The 20,856-nt window shown below is 42.8% G+C and overlaps 1 protein-coding gene across 1 annotated transcript in view; it reads left to right on the top strand.

Moving 5' to 3' along the window:
• Window positions 1-1,381: 1,381 nt before the first annotated feature.
• DCSTAMP (dendrocyte expressed seven transmembrane protein) overlaps window positions 1,382-20,856 on the top strand; it is a 48,427-nt gene continuing 28,952 nt past the window's right edge. The window contains exon 1 of the mRNA XM_077268110.1: window positions 1,382-2,648. Coding sequence (XP_077124225.1) covers window positions 1,599-2,648 — 1,050 coding nt within the window. The 5' untranslated portion in view covers window positions 1,382-1,598. The remainder of the gene's footprint in view (window positions 2,649-20,856) is intronic.

The following is a 20,856-nucleotide window of genomic DNA, read 5'->3' on the forward strand; positions in this document are numbered from 1 at the left end:
ATTTAATGAGTTAAAATGCTGCAGTCTGAGCTAGCTCTAATTGCAGCAGTTTCCTGAGAATATCTGATGGGTATGTAGCCGGCTAAGTGTGTGAGCCCATTCCATGCAACTCCTCCAAACTTTTTTCATGCTTATAAAGTGGATTTTGGAAAAAGGGAATGCCAACTGGGTATTTGGTGGACCTTTTGGCACTGGGCTCCCTCAACTCATGTGCTCTATGTAGTTCATGTGGTCTAACACTGCTCACAGATGGAATGTAACTGAAGGTCAGAAGATCTGTTAGTTACTGCTAATGCCCAGTTAGCATGACTGCAGATTTGGAAATAAGCATGCACACTAGATTAATGTCGCTGAACTCCAGTCAACTATGGGAGCTTCCAAGTGAGTCGCCCAGCCAGGGCAGTGGGGTACTCGGTACCGGGTCCGATTTGCAGGGAGGATGTCACGGTGGCTGCAACCCGGTCCGTGGACCTGGGGCTCAACGTTAAAGGGGAACGGTCTTTAAAGGGGAAAATGTTTGAGTCTATCGTGAAGCCACCTGTGGTGTTCGGTCAGTAGTGGGACCGACGCTGCATTGTAGGGGTCCCCTGGGGGATGTTGTGGCAGCCCGTGTGTTACAGTTCCCACAGGTGAAGCGGGGTCCCCAGGGGTCCTATGGTGTGTTGCCAAGATGATGGTATGTGCCAATGAATAAATGGAGGAGACAAATTGTAAGTCTTTACCTGGTTTACTGCAGATGGTAGGCCACAGTCCAGGGTATCGGCAACAGGCACATTAGGAGTCCAGCCAGTCCAGAGACAAGTGGAATCCCCTTGGCAAGTCAGGTTGGGGGCCTTCCACTCTGCGCTTGCTGTGTCTGAGGTCCCTGCTGCCACTAAGTGCTCCAAACAAGGTCCTAGCTGCTCCCCTGTCCTGGGACAGGTGCCTATATGGTAGGCAGTTTGAGCCATCCCTTCTGGGGGTCTCCACACTGTGACTCCAGGCTCCAGGGTGCTGCTGTACCTCAGGTGCAAATGGGCAATGTCCGTGTAATCCTATGCCCTACAGATCTGCTCTGTGTCTTAGAATTTCCACAAAAGCCTCAGGTTCCCGGTACCCGGCTACTGCGCACTGACTCCTTGGAGGCCTTCTCGTTGCCTCCTTAAGTCCTGTATATCTCCTCTCTGCTCCCTTCCTGTCTCACTGGTCTCCTGTATTGTATATAACTGCATAAGCCAATGATCTGGAAAGCTCTCTTTAAAAATTTGTTTCTGTAGTCTAAATCTGCTGCATTTCTGGAAGTGGGGGATTTGTTTAACATATATGAAGATCACACTTGTAATTCTCTATTTCTGAACTTCCTATAAGTACATAAAATACTAGTTATTTTGGGGGATTTCACAATGATTCACTGCAGACTCGTAACCACAGTTCTCAGCATTGACTCCACATATGAGCCAGGACTCAAATTGGCATTTACAGAACTCAGAATCTGTTTATAAGGATTCTCAGACACGGATTTATTGTTTTGCATTATTTTTTGTCCTCTAAGAACGTTTTTGAAATTTTCTCCTCTGTAAAAAAGATCTTTCCGTACCACTAGTGATTAATACTGCTCAATGATGAAAACTTTCAGAATTCTTGATGTACTCTCCTACTGTAAGAAGCTGTTTGTCTCAGGAAAAGAAGATGGCTGGAAGAACAGGATCGTTTTTGCCCTTCTTTGCTGGCTTTTTGGGATGATGATAAGTAGTTGTTTGATTCTTGTTTTTGTCTTGTCAAAGGTGGGTGGTGGGCTGGTCAACTCGATGATTGCCATCTCATTTGGGATGATCATATCTGTCCTTGCCTTTGTTTTTAAGTCAGTACGTTTTACTGGGCTCCTGGTCCTCTTGTGTTGCTGCATGAGAGAAGGTCGGAATGTGCTCATCGCCATTGGAACTAGTATTGTTGTGTTCAATAATGTGAAAAATATATTAGGGAATTTGAAAGTCCTGGCCGATGGTATCGTCTGCAACCTAGAGGCCAAACGTGTGCTGCTAAAAATAATACCCTTTGACTATTACATAAGGGCACTTTACTCAATCTATCAACACGCAAAGCTTCAGTTTTTTAATCCTTTTGGCAATGTTGTAGAATTGAAAGACAGTTTTGAGTGCAATGTGAAGATCTCCGATGAAACACTGAAATCTGTACTGAACGAAACTAAACAACAGATCCAAGACTTTTCCTCCACTATATCCACCCAGTTAAGTATTATAACTTTAATTGGACATATAGCATTTCTATGTATTGGAGTTTTCATCATTTTTATTGGATCCATAATATTTCTTAAAAAATTCCTGGCCGCCAACAACGAAAAGTATGAAAATGTGTATATTACAAGAAGGTTTATAGAGTATGATGAAAGCAAGAGGCAGCAAAATGCGTCGTGTGTTTTTCCACTAAACAAAACAGAACAAGACATCTACATCACAATTCCTAGCCTGAAAACTTCACGAAAACAGAAGCAAAAAATGGTGGTGTTTTTGATTCCGGTGATAATGCAGATTTTTATCTGGACTTTTATTTCTGTCCTGGATCTCATGCTTTACTGGCTTATTCTTACAATCAGCAAAAATCTCCAAGATCTGCGGCCAGTTAGAATTCCAATCACATTGACTTATGCAGTAAGTATTCAAGGCGGATATGCTTCTGTCAATTTCCACAACTAAACATTGCCATACATTCAGCTGACTTCCATTGTTCCGGATCTCTCCAGCACACATTCCCACTTGGCTTGGGACCTTTGTGCCCGTGTTCTCAGTGGAGAAGTGGAGGACAAAGGGTCGGGTATATTGAAGATCAAAATATCCATTCCTTCTTTCCTTCGATATCCTTCGAAGAAAGCCAAGCACTCCTATACACATTAGGTGGTCAACTGAATTTGTGAAAAATTAGTGGGTTTAGCTAAACTTCATATAATATGTATGGGCTTCTTAGGGCTAAATTTATACTAGGTCTTACTATATGAAGTGAAACTCTACTTACATATTGTATATGTCAACATGTCCATCCATTTTTTTGGTAAAGCTAATGTCTACTGTCATAAGAGTGATCTTTTGTTGGGAAAATGTTGGAATTCCATAGCCATAACTGTATGAAAGAAAACTACAAATTTTCTTGGCAGTCATATTCAACTGTATAGGCATATAGCTACATACCTCTGCTGGCCTCGATGGGACTGTGTCAGCTGGTCCCAATGAACATAATTGGCCAACATGGAGTGAATTTAATCTAATGTCTTAATATATTGTATGAGAAAATACATATTTGAGAGTTTATACTTCTCAAAATCAGGAAATTTTGGTAATTCTTTTTTGAGCATGTGTTTCTGGAGGTTATCTAACTATATTGTATATTTATTATATGTAATATACACTCACTGGCCACTTTATTAGGTACACCTGTCCAACTTCTTGTTAACACTTAATTTCTAATCAGCCAATCACATGGCGGCAACTCAGTGCATTTAGGCATGTAGACATGGTCAAGACAATCTCCTGCAGTTCAAACCGAGCATCAGTATGGGGAAGAAAGGTGATTTGAGTGCCTTTGAACGTGGCATGGTTGTTGGTGCCAGAAGGGCTGGTCTGAGTATTTCAGAAACTGCTGATCTACTGGGATTTTCACGCACAACCATCTCTAGGGTTTACAGAGAATGGTCCGAAAAAGAAAAAAAATCCAGTGAGCGGCAGTTCTGTGGGCGGAAATGCCTTGTTGATGCCAGAGGTCAGAGGAGAATGGGCAGACTGGTTCGAGCTGATAGAAAGGCAACAGTGACTCAAATCGCCACCCGTTACAACCAAGGTAGGCCTAAGAGCATCTCTGAACGCACAGTGCGTCGAACTTTGAGGCAGATGGGCTACAGCAGCAGAAGACCACACGGGGTACCACTCCTTTCAGCTAAGAACAGGAAACTGAGGCTACAATTTGTACAAGCTCATCGAAATTGGACAGTAGAAGATTGGAAAAACGTTGCTTGGTCTGATGAGTCTCGATTTCTGCTGCGACATTCGGATGGTAGGGTCAGAATTTGGCGTAAACAACATGAAAGCATGGATCCATCCTGCCTTGTATGGAGCATCTTTGGGATGTGCAGCCGACAAATCTGCGGCAACTGTGTGATGCCATCATGTCAATATGGACCAAAATCTCTGAGGAATGCTTCCAGCACCTTGTTGAATCTATGCCACGAAGAATTGAGGCAGTTCTGAAGGCAAAAGGGGGTCCAACCCATTACTAGCATGGTGTACCTAATAAAGTGGCCGGTGAGTGTATATATATATATATATATTTCTGGAGGTTACCTAATTATATATATATATATATATATACTAGCTAAAGAGCCCAGCGTTGCCTGGGCATAGTAAATATCTGTGGTTAGTTATAGCACCCCACTTCTCTTATTTTCCCATCACGCCTCTCATTTTCCCCCTCACATCGCTCATTGTCTCCCTTACACCTCTCATTTTCCCCCCTCACTCCTCTTATTTTCCCCCTCACTCCTCTCATTCCCCCCTCACTCCTCTCATTCCCCCCTAACACTTGTCATTTCGACCTCACATCTGTCATTTTCCGATCACTCCACTATTTTCCCTCACTCCTCTCATTTTGCACTCACACCTTTTCATTTTCACCTCACACCCCTCATTTTCACCTCACACCTCTCAATTTCCCCTCAGTATATACATGTTTGTCATCTCCCTTATATATAGTATACACCTGTATGTCATCTCCTGTATATAGTATATACCTGTATGTCATCTCCCCTGTAAATAGTATATACCTGCTGTGTGTCATCTCCTCATGTATATTGTATATACCTGTATGTCATCTCCTCCTGTATATAGTATATACCTGTATGTCATCTCTTCTGTATATACTATATACCTGTATGTCATCTCCTCCTATATATAGTATATACCTGTATGTCATCTCCTGTATATAGTATATACCTGTATGTCATCTCCTCCTGTATATAGTATATATGTGTATCATCTCCTCCTGTATATAGTATATACCTGTTAGTCATCTCCTCCTGTATATAGTATATACCTGTGTGTCATCTGCTCCTGTATATAGTATATACCTGTGTGTCATCTCCTCCTATATATAGTATGTACCTGTATGTCGTCTCCGTGTTCAAGCACGTGGTAGTGTGTGGCGCATTTTGTGTGTGTGTTCATATCCCCGTGTGTGGTGATTATCCCATGTCGGGGCCCCACCTTAGCAACTGTATGGTATATACTCTTTGGCGCCATCGCTCTCATTCTTTAAGTCCCCCTTGTTCACATCTGGCAGCTGTCAATTTGCCTCCAACACTTTTCCTTTCACTTTTTCCCCATTATGTAGATAGGGGCAACATTGTTTGGTGAATTGGAACGCGCGGAGTTAAAATTTTGCCTCACAACATAGCTTTGACGCTCTCAGGGTCCAGACGTGTGACTGTGCAAAATTTTGTGTCTGTAGCTGCGACGGTGCAGATGCCAATGCCGGACATACACACATACACACATTCAGCTTTATATATTACATATATATATATATATATATATATATATTATATATATATACGTACAGTACAGACCAATAGTTTGGACACACCTTCTCATTTAAAGATTTTTCCACTGCAAAATGTTCAGTTTGTCTGATTTTTCTCTTTATAGGTATATTTTTTAGTTAAATGTACCGTAAATTATTCATCGGGGCTGGGTTAACATTGCGTTAATAGCAGCCCGTTCAGCACATACGCTAACGGGCTGCTGTTAACGCAAGTGCCGACGTTCCATCGCACTAGCGCAGATAGAGCATCTGCTAGCTCCATCTGCGCTAGCAGTGACGGACCCGGAAACGCTGCAGCCCGCGTCTCGGGTCCGTCACTCAATGACGGCACATCGCTAGTGCACGCCCATTGTGGGCGTGCGCTAGCGATGCGTCCGACATTGCATTCAATGGCGGTGTTAACGGACTACGTTACACTGCTTTATGCCGCGGTGTAACGTAGTCCGTTTAACGGAGTCACTGAGCGCAATGTGAACCCAGCCTTATTCTATAAACTTCTGACAACATGTCTCCGAATTTCCAAGCAATACATTTTTTATTTTTTTTCTGAAAAGAAGTGGTCAAACATTTTTTTTTTTTTTAAACAGTGCTTTCAGATTTCAAGTAATGCAGATAAAACAAGTTCATAATCATTTAAAAACAACAATACTAATGTTATAACTCAGGAAGAGTTCAGAAATCAATATTTTGTGGAATAACCATGATTTTTAATCACAGCTTTCATATGTCTTGGCATGCTTTCCACCAGTCTTTGGAGCAAAAATTTTATCAGTTCTTCTTTGTTTGATGGCTTGTAACTATCCATCATCCTCTTGATTACATTCCAGAGGTTTTCAATGGGGTTCAGGTCTGGAGATTGGGCTGCCCATGACAGGGTTTTGACGTGGTGGTCTCTTAATTTTTGCCAGAGCTGTATATATATACATAGATATATAATCTCCAGAAACATATGCTTAACATATTACCCCCTAAATTAGTGCAGTTGTATGTCCTTAACTTCCATCATTAATGATCCTCCCGCAGGTTAAACTACGGAAACCTCTTTTCCGCCTTTTACTTCCACTAGATAGTAAAGATCAATCATCTTCTCGCTCATTTACTCCTATTGTTAAAAAGACGTATAACAAGGTGTATTTAGCTGTTCTTATTAAGACAAAAGAAAAGGTTCAGATCTTGTGGCAAATGAAAAAAAAATGGCAAAGTCCACATGAGTTAAGTCGCATTTAGACAGATCAGTCTCAGCCACTTAACGAGCGTTGATCAACTATTCAGCAGTTTTCTGAATTGTTTATACAGGCTGCCAAACTCATACGAAGAGAACAACTATTATTATTGTTAATATGAGCATTCTGCTGGGTGCAGCATCCTTATTGGATGGAGTAATGCGCTGCTGATAGCTATAATTTTTTTTTTGTGCAAGTGATCACCCGTTGAATGAGCAAAATGCTTGTTCAACAGGCGATGTTTACACGGGATGATAATTTAGAACGAACTCTCTATAATTGGGTTACTGTTAGCAGCGGATTAATCAGCGTGATGTCCACAACGAGCAACAGAGAATGTTCATTTATTAAGAATTAAGAACATCCAGCTTACAACATGAGAACAGGATCAATCTGGTTTCTGAGAGAGAGAGAGAGAGATCTGCTGTGACCTTCAGCTTCAGCTGCACACACTAGAATATGCTCACAGGGAAGGGGAGGAGGAACATCCTGTCTATAAATGAGGACTCCCCTATTTTTTTTTTTACTTTGTTGACATGTGAACAATATGCATGCAGATATATAAGTCACATCATATTAAACAAACAATAGTTGTTGCAATACATACAGATCAATATGCATTAGGCCAACACCCCCACTCAACAACTGCTTATTCTGTCAGTCCCATAGTGGTTCTCAATTCTTGGAACCTAGGTTGTGGCAATGGCTTGGTCAAAATATCAGCTAACATTTTATCAGTTTCACAATAAACAAACTGAATTAGGCCACAATCTATTAAATCACGTAGATGATGACATCTGACGTCGATGTGCTTAGTTCTAGCACTGATCTTTTCACTGCATGCAAGTTTAATGAATCCTTGGTTGTCCTCATATATCACCGTTGGCTGAGTTAACGGTTTACCAAGATCATCCATCAGTTGTCTTAGCTAAATGATCTCCTGATTTGCATAGGCTGCGGATACATACTCAGCTTCTGTAGATGACAAAGCAACAGATACTTGTTTTCTACTAGACCAGGAGATTGAACTTTCTCCAAGTTTAAATACGTATCCGCTTGTGGATTTACGATCTTGCGAATCACCAGCCCAATCGGAGTCAACATAGCCGGTGAGTTTTAGATTTCCTGCTGTAGATATTTTTAAATTTACACCTTGTGTCCCTTTTAAATATTGGAGAACTCTTTTAACGGCATTCCAGTCCTTTTGGTACGGTTTCTCCACATATCTGCACAATATTCCAACTGCTGTTGTAATATCCGGTCGAGTCATAGTTGATATATATAGAAGTGCCCCCACTGCCTGTCGATATTTCTCATTGTTAGGCAACAGGTCATCTTCTTCCAGTTTCAGGTAGGATGATTCCATTGGCGTTGATACACCTTTGGCCTCCATCATTCCGAACTGATCCAAAATTGAATTAATCTTTGCACTTTGATTTAAAAGAAAACTTCCATCTTCCTCTCTCTGGATGTGGATTCCTAGATAATATGTCACATTTCCTAGGTCTTTCGTTTCAAAATGCTGGTTCAAAATGTTACTTTGTTAGGTGAAGAGAATGGGGCATCAGACTGCGCTGCTCGCCTGTCAGGATAATGTACCAGAGAAGTCCAAGTAGATGTAATAGAAAATAGACTTTATTTCTACGCGTTTCGTGGTGATCACACCACTTCCTCAGGACAGGACTTCTCTGGTACATTATCCTGACAGGCGAGCAGCGCAGTCTGATGCCCCATTCTCTTCACCTAACAAAGGATCATCACACCGGGGCTTGCAGCAGCCGCCAATGCTAAGTGCAGTGGTTGTGTCTTACACAACCATAATAGGTGAGTGAATTCATACTATCTCTCACGAATATTCCCCTTTTTTCTCGGATAAGACCCTATTTGCGCTCTATATTCCTTCTAGCTACCCGGTTCAAAATGTTAGTAATTTTCCCAATTTCAACTTCTTCTTGATGAACTACAATTACATCGTCCACATATAAGAGAATATACATCCATTTTCCATCTGTATATCTCGTGTACAGGCATGGATCCGCTTGACTTCTTTTAAATCCTTCTTCTAACAAGACTTTGTTCATTTTAGTGTTCCATGCTCTCGCCGATTGCTTAAGACTAGTGTTGAGCGATACCGTCCGATACTTGAAAGTATCGGTATCGGAAAGTATCGGCCGATACCGGCAAAGTATCGGATCCAATCCGATACCGATACCCGATACCAATACAAGTCAATGGGACTCATGTATCGGACGGTATTCCTGATGGTTCCCAGGGTCTGAAGGAGAGGAAACTCTCCTTCAGGCCCTGGGAACCATATTAATGTGTAAAAGAAAGAATTAAAATAAAAAATATTGCTATACTCACCTCTCCGACGCAGCCTGCACCTTACCGAGGGAAGCGGCAGCGTTCTTTGTTTAAAATTCGCGCTTTTCTTTCCTTTACAAGAAGTCCAGGCTTGTGATTGGTTGCGTGCCGCCCATGTGGCCGGGACGCAACCAATCACAGCAAGCCGTGACGTAATTTCAGGTCCTTCAGGATTTTAAAATTACGTTCCGGCGTTGTGATTGGTTGCGTCGCAGTCACATGGGCGACGCAACCAATCACAGCAAGCCGTGACGTAATTTCAGGTCCTTAAGGATTTTAAAATTACGTCCCGGCTTTGTGATTGGTTGCGTCGCAGTCACATGGGAGACGCAACCAATCACAAGCCGTGACGTCACGGGAGGCTGGACACCCGCGCATTTTAAGATGGGCGCGTGTCCAGCCTCCCGTGACGTCACGGCTTGTGATTGGTTGCGCCGCGGTCAACCAATCACAAGCCGGGAGGCTGGACACGCGCGCATTTTAAAATGGGCGCGTGTCCAGCCTCCCGTGACGTCCCGGCTTGTGATTGGTTGCGTCTCCCATGTGACTGCGACGCAACCAATCACAAAGCCGGGACGTAATTTTAAAATCCTTAAGGACCTGAAATTACGTCACGGCTTGCTGTGATTGGTTGCGTCCCGGCCACATGGGCGGCACGCAACCAATCACAAGCCTGGACTTCTTGTAAAGGAAAGAAAAGCGCGAATTTTAAACAAAGAACGCTGCCGCTTCCCTCGGTAAGGTGCAGGCTGCGTCGGAGAGGTGAGTATAGCAATATTTTTTATTTAAATTTTTTCTTTTACACATTTTTACATTAATGTTGTTTCGATACCGATACCCGATACTACAAAAATATCGGATCTCGGTATCGGAATTCCGATACAGCAAGTATCGGCCGATACCCGATACTTGCAGTATCGGAATGCTCAACACTACTTAAGACCATAAAGAGATTTTTGTAGTTTGCAAACAAGATTCTGTTCACCTTCCTTTACATAACCTTCAGGATGAGTCATGTATAAGTCCTCCTCAATGTCACCATTTAAAAATGCAGTTTTGATATCCAAATGTCTGACAAACATCCTTTGTACTGCAGCTACCGCCAACAATGCTCTAAATGTTGTATGCTTAGCGACCGGGGAAAAAGTAGCATCATAGTCTTCGCCATATTTTTGAGAATATCCTTTTGCGACCAACCTTGCTTTAAATCTGTGGACTTTACCTTAAGAATCATATTTGGTTTTAAATACCCATTGGCACTTAATTGCCTTTTTATCCTGTGTGTTATGACCCCAGTGGACAGGGTCTCAGAGGAACGTGTAAGTCTGCGAGATTCAAAAATCCAGCTCATAGGGCTGTGGTAACTGGGTTGACCAAATAGCTACTCCTAACGCCAACACTAGAAGTAGCCGGGGATCATGCCTACGGCGATCGCTAGATGACTCGCGCCAGCCGGAGAATCTAACTACCCCTAGGAGAAGAAAACAAAGACCTCTCTTGCCTCCAGAGAAAGGGACCCCAAAGCAAGATACAAGCCCCCCACAAATAATAACGGTGAGGTAAGAGGAAATGACAAACACAGAAATGAACCAGGTTCAGCAAAGAGAGGCCAGCTTACTAATAGCAGAATATAGCAAGATAACTTATCTGGTCAACAAAAACCCTATAAAAATCCACGCTGGAGATTCAAGAACCCCCGAACCGTCTAACGGTCCGGGGGGAGAACACCAGCCCCCTAGAGCTTCCAGCAAAGGTCAGGATACAGATTGGAACAAGCTGGACAAAAATACCAAACAAAACAAAAGCAAAAAGCAAGGAAGAAGACTTAGCTTGAAATACAGGAACCAGGATCATAGGACAAGAGCACAACAGATTAGCTCTGATTTCAACGATGCCAGGCATTGAACTGAAGGTCCAGGGAGCTTATATAGCAACGCCCCTGAACTAACGGCCCAGGTGAGGATATAGGAAAAGACAGAAGCTCCAGAGTCAAATCACTAATGACCACTAGAGGGAGCAAAAAGCAAAATCACAACAGTACCCCCCCCCTTAGTGAGGGGTCACCGAACCCTCACCACGACCACCAGGGCGATCAGGACGAGCGGCGTGAAAGGCACGAACTAAATCGGCCGCATGAACATCAGAGGCGACCACCCAGGAATTATCTTCCTGACCATAGCCCTTCCACTTGACCAGGTACTGAAGCCTCCGCCTGGAGAGACGAGAATCCAAGATCTTCTCCACCACGTACTCCAACTCGCCCTCGACCAACACCGGAGCAGGAGGCTCAGCAGAAGGAACCACAGGCACAACGTACCGCCGCAACAAGGACCTATGAAACACGTTGTGGATAGCAAACGACACAGGAAGATCCAGGCGAAAGGATACAGGATTAAGGATTTCCAATATCTTGTAAGGACCAATAAAACGAGGTTTAAATTTGGGAGAGGAAACCTTCATAGGAACAAAGCGGGAAGAAAGCCACACCAAATCCCCAACACGTAGTCGGGGACCCACACCGCGGCGGCGGTTTGCAAAGCGCTGAGCCCTCTCCTGTGACAACTTCAAGTTGTCCACCACAAGATTCCAGATCCGCTGCAACCTATCCACCACAGAATCCACCCCAGGGCAGTCAGAAGGTTCCACATGACCCGAAGAAAAACGAGGGTGGAAACCAGAGTTGCAGAAAAACGGCGAAACCAAGGTGGCGGAACTAGCCCGATTATTAAGGGCAAACTCAGCCAACGGCAAGAAGGTCACCCAATCGTCCTGATCAGCAGAGACAAAACACCTCAAATAAGCCTCCAAAGTCTGATTAGTTCGCTCCGTCTGTCCATTAGTCTGAGGATGGAAAGCAGACAAAAACGACAAGTCAATGCCCATCCTACTACAAAAGGATCGCCAGAATCTGGAAACGGACTGGGATCTTCTGTCTGACACAATATTCTCAGGGATGCCGTGCAAACGAACCACGTTCTGGAAAAACACAGGAACCAGATCGGAAGAGGAAGGCAGCTTAGGCAAAGGAACCAAATGGACCATCTTGGAGAAGCGATCACATATCACCCAGATAACAGACATGCCTTGAGACACCGGAAGATCAGAAATGAAATCCATGGAGATATGTGTCCAAGGTCTCTTAGGGACAGGCAAGGGCAAGAGCAACCCGCTGGCACGAGAACAGCAAGGCTTAGCTCGAGCACAAGTCCCACAGGACTGTACAAATGACCGCACATCCCTAGACAAGGAAGGCCACCAAAAGGATCTGGCCACCAGATCTCTGGTGCCAAAAATTCCTGGGTGACCTGCCAACACCGAGGAATGAACCTCGGAAATGACTCTGTTGGTCCACTTATCAGGCACAAACAGTCTGTCAGGTGGACAAGAATCAGGCCTATCAGCCTGAAATCTCTGCAACACACGTCGCAGATCTGGAGAAATAGCTGACAAGATAATACCATCCTTAAGAATACCAACAGGTTCAGCGACTCCAGGAGCATCAGGCACAAAGCTCCTGGAAAGAGCATCGGCCTTCACATTTTTTGAACCTGGTAAATACAAGACAACAAAGTCAAAACGGGAGAAAAACAATGACCAGCGGGCCTGTCTAGGATTCAGGTGTTTAGCAGACTCGAGATACATAAGATTTTTGTGATCAGTCAAGACCACCACACGATGCTTAGCACCCTCGAGCCAATGACGCCACTCCTCAAATGCCCATTTCATGGCCAACAACTCCCGATTGCCCACATCATAATTTCGCTCCGCAGGCGAAAACTTCCTAGAGAAAAAGGCGCAAGGTCTCATAACAGAGCAACCAGGGCCTCTCTGCGACAAAACGGCCCCTGCTCCAATCTCTGAAGCATCCACCTCAACCTGAAAGGGGAGCGAGACATCAGGCTGGCACAAAACAGGCGCCGAAGTAAACCGACGTTTCAACTCCTGGAAAGCCTCCACGGCAGCAGGAGCCCAATTAACCACATCGGAGCCCTTCTTGGTCATATCCGTCAAAGGTTTCACAATGCTAGAAAAGTTAGCGATAAAACGACGGTAGAAGTTAGCGAAACCCAAGAACTTCTGAAGACTCTTAACTGACGAGGGCTGAGTCCAATCAAGAATAGCTCGGACCTTGACTGGGTCCATCTCCACAGCAGAAGGGGAAAAAATGAACCCCAAAAAGGGAACCTTCTGTACACCAAAAAGACACTTTGAGCCCTTGACAAACAAAGAATTTTCACGCAAAATTTTAAAGACCATCCTGACCTGCTCCACATGCGAGTCCCAATTATCAGAAAAAACCAGAATATCATCCAGATAAACGATCAAAAATTTATCCAGATAGTTCCGGAAAATGTCATGCATAAAGGACTGAAAAACTGAAGGGGCATTAGAGAGCCCAAAAGGCATCACCAAGTACTCAAAATGACCTTCGGGCGTATTGAATGCGGTTTTCCATTCATCCCCTTGCTTAATGCGCACAAGGTTGTACGCACCACGAAGGTCTATCTTGGTAAACCACTTGGCACCTTTAATCCGGGCAAACAAGTCAGACAACAGCGGCAAAGGATACTGAAATTTGACAGTGATCTTATTTAAAAGCCGATAGTCAATACAAGGCCTCAAAGATCCGTCCTTTTTAGCCACAAAAAAGAATCCCGCACCAAGAGGGGAAGAAGACGGACGGATGTGTCCTTTCTCCAGAGACTCCTTGATATATGAACGCATAGCGGTATGTTCAGGTATCGACAGATTAAACAGTCTTCCCTTAGGAAATTTACTGCCTGGAATCAAATCTATTGCACAGTCACATTCCCTATGAGGAGGCAATGCACTGGACCTGGACTCGCTAAAGACATCCTGATAATCAGACAAATACTCCGGAACTTCCGAAGGCGTAGAAGAAGCAATAGACACAGGCAGGGAATCCTCATGAATACCACGACAGCCCCAACTAGACACTGACATAGCCTTCCAGTCAAGGACTGGATTATGGGTCTGTAACCATGGCAGCCCCAAAACAACCAAATCATGCATTTTATGTAGAACGAGAAAACGTATCACCTCGCGGTGTTCAGGAGTCATGCACATGGTAACCTGTGTCCAATACTGCGGTTTATTTTCTGCTAATGGCGTAGCATCAATACCCCTAAGAGGGATAGGATTTTCTAATGGTTCAAGAATAAAACCACAGCGCTTAGCAAATGAAAGATCCATAAGACTCAGGGCAGCACCTGAATCTACAAACGCCATGACAGGATAAGATGACAGTGAGCAAATCAAAGTTACAGACAGAATAAACTTAGGATGCAAATTACCAACGGTGACAGGACTAACAACCTTAGATATACGTTTAGAGCATGCTGAGATAACATGTGTAGAATCACCACAGTAGTAGCACAAGCCATTCCGGCGTCTATGAATTTTCCTCTCATTTCTAGTCAGGATTCTATCACATTGCATCAAATCAGGTGTCCGTTCAGACAACACCATGAGGGAATTTGCGGTTTTTCTATCACATTGCATCACATCAGGTGTCTGTTCAGACAACAACATGAGGGAATTTGCGGTTTTGCGCTCCCGCAACCGCCGGTCAATTTGAATAGCCAGGGACATGGTATCATTCAGACCTGTGGGAATGGGAAAACCCACCATAACATTCTTAATGGCCTCAGAAAGGCCATTTCTAAAATTAGCGGCCAGTGCACACTCGTTCCAATGTGTCAGCACGGACCATTTCCGAAATTTTTGGCAATACACCTCAGCCTCGTCCTGGCCCTGAGACATAGCCAGCAAGGCTTTCTCTGCCTGAATCTCAAGATTGGGTTCCTCATAAAGTAAACCGAGCGCCAGAAAAAACGCATCAATATCAGCCAATGCCGGATCTCCTGGCGCCAACGAAAAAGCCCAATCTTGAGGGTCACCCCGTAAGAATGAAATAACAATTTTTACTTGTTGAGCAGAGTCTCCAGACGAACAAGGTTTCAGGGACAAAAACAATTTACAATTATTCCTGAAATTCCTAAACTTAAATCGGTCTCCTGAAAACAGTTCAGGAATCGGAATCTTGGGTTCAGACCTAGGATTTCTGGTAACATAATCTTGTATACCCTGCACACGAGCGGCAAGCTGGTCCACACTTGTAATCAAGGTCTGGACATTCATGTCTGCAGCAAGCTTAAGCCACTCTGAGGTAAAGGGGAAAAGAAAGAAAAAAAAAAAAAAAAAATGAGAGGGGGAAAAAAAAACCTCAAAATTTTCTTTCTTATAATCCCACTTCTGCAATGCATTAAACATTTAATACTGGCCTGGCATACTGTTATGACCCCAGTGGACAGGGTCTCAGAGGAACATGTAAGTCTGCGAGATTCAAAAATCCAGCTCATAGGGCTGTGGTAACTGGGTTGACCAAATAGCTACTCCTAACGCCAACACTAGAAGTAGCCGGGGATCATGCCTACGGCGATCGCTAGATGACTCGCGCCAGCCGGAGAATCTAACTACCCCTAGGAGAAGAAAACAAAGACCTCTCTTGCCTCCAGAGAAAGGGACCCCAAAGCAAGATACAAGCCCCCCACAAATAATAACGGTGAGGTAAGAGGAAATGACAAACACAGAAATGAACCAGGTTCAGCAAAGAGAGGCCAGCTTACTAATAGCAGAATATAGCAAGATAACTTATCTGGTCAACAAAAACCCTATAAAAATCCACGCTGGAGATTCAAGAACCCCCGAACCGTCTAACGGTCCGGGGGGAGAACACCAGCCCCCTAGAGCTTCCAGCAAAGGTCAGGATACAGATTGGAACAAGCTGGACAAAAATACCAAACAAAACAAAAGCAAAAAGCAAGGAAGAAGACTTAGCTTGAAATACAGGAACCAGGATCATAGGACAAGAGCACAACAGATTAGCTCTGATTTCAACGATGCCAGGCATTGAACTGAAGGTCCAGGGAGCTTATATAGCAACGCCCCTGAACTAACGGCCCAGGTGAGGATATAGGAAAAGACAGAAGCTCCAGAGTCAAATCACTAATGACCACTAGAGGGAGCAAAAAGCAAAATCACAACACCTGTGGTAACTCAGTGAGTTTCCAAGTTTGAAGTTGATGAAGCGAGTTCATTTCTTCATTTGCGGCATTGATCCACTTTGTTCTTTCATGGGCAGGTAGTTTCTGCATTTCATCCCATGACTGTGGTTCTGACTCAGGCAGTGTCTTCACAACGTAGGATAAACGTTTAGCTGGTATTCCTTTGTTTGATCTTGACGACCATCTAATTTCAGGTTCACTTAGGCCTTTTGTTGTTCCTTCAGTGGTTGAAGAGTCCAGCCAGACTTCTACATTCTTTTCTTCATTGTCTTGTAATTGTGATTGAGATTGTTGTTGCTGCTTCATCTGGACTACTGGCATAATGTCATAAAACTTGGGTGACATGAAGTTTTCATCAAACACTACATCTTTACTTATTGTGACCTTGTTTGTCTCTTGGTGTAAAATTCTATAACCTTTCTGGGTTTCACTGTAGCCTACCAGGATGCCTTCCTTGGCATGAGATTCCCACTTAGTTCGTTTTTCTTTGGGAACATGTGCAAATGCTTTACTTCCGAAAATCCTTATGTGTTGTAGTTTTGGTTTTGTACCATTCCATTGCTCAAATGGAGTTTTCTCTGTCGCTTTACTTGGTAGTCTGTTCTGAAGATAACAAGCCGTCATAATAGCTTCGCCCCAATATACTGTAGGCAAATTTGCATCAAATAACATACTCCTTGCGCTTTCACAGAGTGTCCGGTTCCTTCTTTCTGCTACTCCATTTTGCTCAGGGTTGTATGGTACAGTAGTTTGAAATATGATTCCATTTTTCTTTAAAATGCTCTGTGTTTCATTACTTGTATACTCAGTTCCATTATCTGCACGTAATGTTTTTGGCATTCTTCCAAACTTGTTATGTACTTCAGCTAGATATATTCCAAGTTTCTCTGGAACTTCATTTTTGCTGTGAAGTAAATAGACAACTGTATATCTTGAATTGTCATCAATAAATGTAAGAAAATATCTCTTCTTTCCAGGGGTCTGAGTACGCATTGGACCACAGATATCCGTGTGTACTAAATCTAGTGGTTGTTCTGTTCTTGTAGTACTTTTCTTAGGAAAGGCCTTTCTGGACATTTTCCCTTTGATACAGCTGGAACACCTCATTGTCTGATTACATGAATCAATTGTAATATTGTCAGCTAATTGTTCTTGAAATAACTTTCTTATTGCTTCTGGGTCTCTATGCGCAAGCCACCTGTGCCATACATGAATACAGTTCTTGTGCAGTTCTTGCTTAGCTGTGCATACACACTCTTTACATTTCAACTGATACAGTTCATCTCTGATTTTTCCTTTTGCTAATGTGTGACCCTCTTTTGAGATGATGCAGCCATCTTCCTTAAATGTAACTTCATTACCTTGTTTTGTGAGCTTTTTCACAGATAACAGATTACTTTCAAGACTAGGCACATATAGTACATCTTTTACATGGATCCTTCTACTTTGTGTTGCAGAGATGTTACAATCAATATAACCGTCTCCTATGCCTTCTGAGTTCATGCACTGACCGTTCGCCATTATCACTTTCTCTGACTTATTTTGGTTAAGCTTAGTAAAGAAGTCTCTGTCATTGGTCATGTGACTGGTTGCACCAGAATCTATACACCATGCATGCTTTGATTTAAATGCATTGACTGATGTGAATGCAGCTTCAGTATTTGCCGAATCATTGTTTCCAGATACAGCACTCTTAACTCTCTGTTGACTGTTTTGCTTTTTCAGCTGATTCATTTTAGCTTTTCAGACTCTGCATTCAGCTTTTAAATGACCTGGCTTCTTGCATACAAAACATTCACGTGTCTCTCTCTTGTAAAGCAGTTTCCTTGTTCCATATCTTGCTCCTCACATTTTCTGCCTTTCTCTTATATTCATCTACAAGCTTTCCTCTGACGTACTCCAATATCAGCTCATCATCTGGGCGTGCATCTAGTGCAGTTACAAGCGTGTCATAGCTTTCTGGGAGACCACTAAGTAAGTGCTGCTACATGGAAGTCCTTCATATCTTCCCCAATGCCCTGCAGGCGCTCTACGGTCTCCAGAGTATTTCTAATATAGTCCTGCATGTCCTGGTCATTGTGTAGCTTAGACTGATACAGCTTTCTCATTAGATAGAGTTTATTACTTAAATTTATTCTCTCATGTACTTTCTGCAGCTGCTGCCACATTTCCTTTGCAGATTCACACTTGCACACATGCACAATCTGATCATCCTCTATACTGAGTGATATGGTGCTCTGTGCTTTCTGATCCATTTCTAGCCATTCCTGTGGTACTGGGTCAGGCTTAGGGTCCTGAGTGTATTTCCACGTACCTTCTCTTATCAGCAGCATCTTCACCTTGAATTTCCAGGATTTGTAGTTCTGGTTATTCAGGCTTGGCACTGTAAACTTTGTTGAGTTGCTGCTGGCGGCCATTTTACTTCTTCTCAGTTTGCTGTTGTCTTTCTATCTCTGTGCTCTGGAGGTTTGGGATTGCTTTGACTCCTGGGCCCATAACCTGTTAGCAGCGGGTTAATCAGCGTGATGTCCACAACGAGCAACAGAGAATGTTCATCTATTAAGAATTAAGAACATCCAGCTTACAACATGAGAACAGGATCAATCTGGTTTCTGAGAGAGAGAGAGATCTGCTGTGACCTTCAGCTTCAGCTGCAGACACTAGAATGTGCTCACAGGGAAAGGGGGAGGAGGAACATCCTGTCTGTAAATGAGGACTCCCCCTTTTTTTTTTTTTTTTTACTTTGTTGACATGTGAACAATATGCATGCAGATATATAAATCACATCATATTAAACAAACAATAGTTGTTGCAATACATACAGATCAATATGCATTAGGCCAACAGTTACGAATGCTGGTTCATTGATTTATGCCCCGTCACCTTAAACATTTAAGGGTACATTTACACGACTTTGAAATCGACCAAAAAAAGTGCTCAGAAAACTGAGAAGAATAAACATGTGCATCTCTATGTAAAAACCACTTGATGTTCATATGTTCATTCTTTTGGTCATGTTTTAACGACTTAAGGATTACAAAGAAGTCAAGTGACTAAAGGAAGTGAGCCGACCATTCTTCAAGCATTTTCCCCTTGGAATACACTCATATTATTTTATAATACAAGTCAATGGGAAAGCTCAAAGGACTCCCGGAAGACAGCTGGCCTTCTTTTAGATCATTTTTTCCCCTAAAAAAAAGCTTTGTCATTCTGTTCATTACAAATGGATCTAAAAACACCCGCAAATCACCTCAAAATACTCCAAAAAAATCCTCAAAAGATCCAAAAAATGTCAAGAAAATATCAAGAAAAAATGTTTACAAATCGCTTTAGAAAATATCACAAAGTGCGCCAAAAGCCGCTTCAGTAAAAAAAAGAACATTGCTGTTTTCTGAAGGGGTTCCTGGTGGAAAACCTTGTTGGTTTCACCTGCCTGGTAAAAGCGTAGTGTGCACATGCCCTGAGATGCAGCAGAGCTGAGTTTGTCATTTACAACAGTTCATTGCACCATCTTGAATTATTCCTGTAGTTTTTCATAGGGCTGAAGGTAAACCACTCATCCTTTCATCTTCATCATCTATCACCGTATTAAATGCTGTATAATTATTCATAGTAGACGTAACATTTATGCTTTTAACCTATTAATTGTCCTTTTATTAATATGGCACATTAATTATTAATTTCTCCAGTGACACACTCCCTGGGTGACTTTGGATGTATTATTCTTGAATTGTCCCACAGATTTATTTTGTCCTTTCTTTTATTAATCTACAGAACAAGAACTTGGGTGGCTCATTATGGGGCAGATATATGAAACAGTCTAAGAAAACCACAGCCTCTGTTTCCCATAGCAACCAATCACAGCACATCTTTCATTTTTCAAAGGCAATATAAAAAATGAAAGCTGCACTGTGATTGGTTGCATTGAGCTGAAACAACACTTTTCCTTGTAATCCCCTAAATCTTTACCATTGTGGCTAATAAAAGAAATCCCCATATCTATCGTAAACATTAAAAACACATTAAAAAAAAGTATAGAAACCTTCTCTGCCTAAAAATGTGAACTATAATAAATATTGGGGTTTGCCAGGTTCCCATTATGGTGTCTGTTCTTTCACTGGACACTAGAGATGATTCTTCTGAAATTCCATTAGAATTCAATGGACCCAATTTGACCCAAATATTCGATTCTGATCAAATGAATTCGATATGAGTCAAAAGTGCGAGGATTGCTATTCTAAGCCCCCAAAGCCTAGTGTGGGGGGTAAGGGGTTAATCCCTTAGTGACCACCAAATCTTTATACTGATTTAAGATATAGTTGAAAATGTAGCGGCTGTCAGTAGTACATGATCACTGACACCCTGCTGCATCAGCTACGATCGGTTTTGGCACCGACCATGGCTGTATAACCCCTTAGATGCTGCTGTCAGTAATGACAACAGCATCTAGATGGTTAAGAGAGCATTGTGGATCCCTCTTTAATCCCAATGTCATGCTGAATCGTCATTTTGTGGTCCAGGTGCTTGCAATGGCAATCCCCAGCTCCCCAACCGGTCCCATGCTCGCTCCCTGTGGTTATCCAGCGCTGACCACTGAA

Source organism: Ranitomeya variabilis, chromosome 6 (genome assembly GCF_051348905.1).
Source record: "Ranitomeya variabilis isolate aRanVar5 chromosome 6, aRanVar5.hap1, whole genome shotgun sequence".
In the NCBI taxonomy this organism is placed as follows: Eukaryota; Metazoa; Chordata; class Amphibia; order Anura; family Dendrobatidae; genus Ranitomeya; species Ranitomeya variabilis.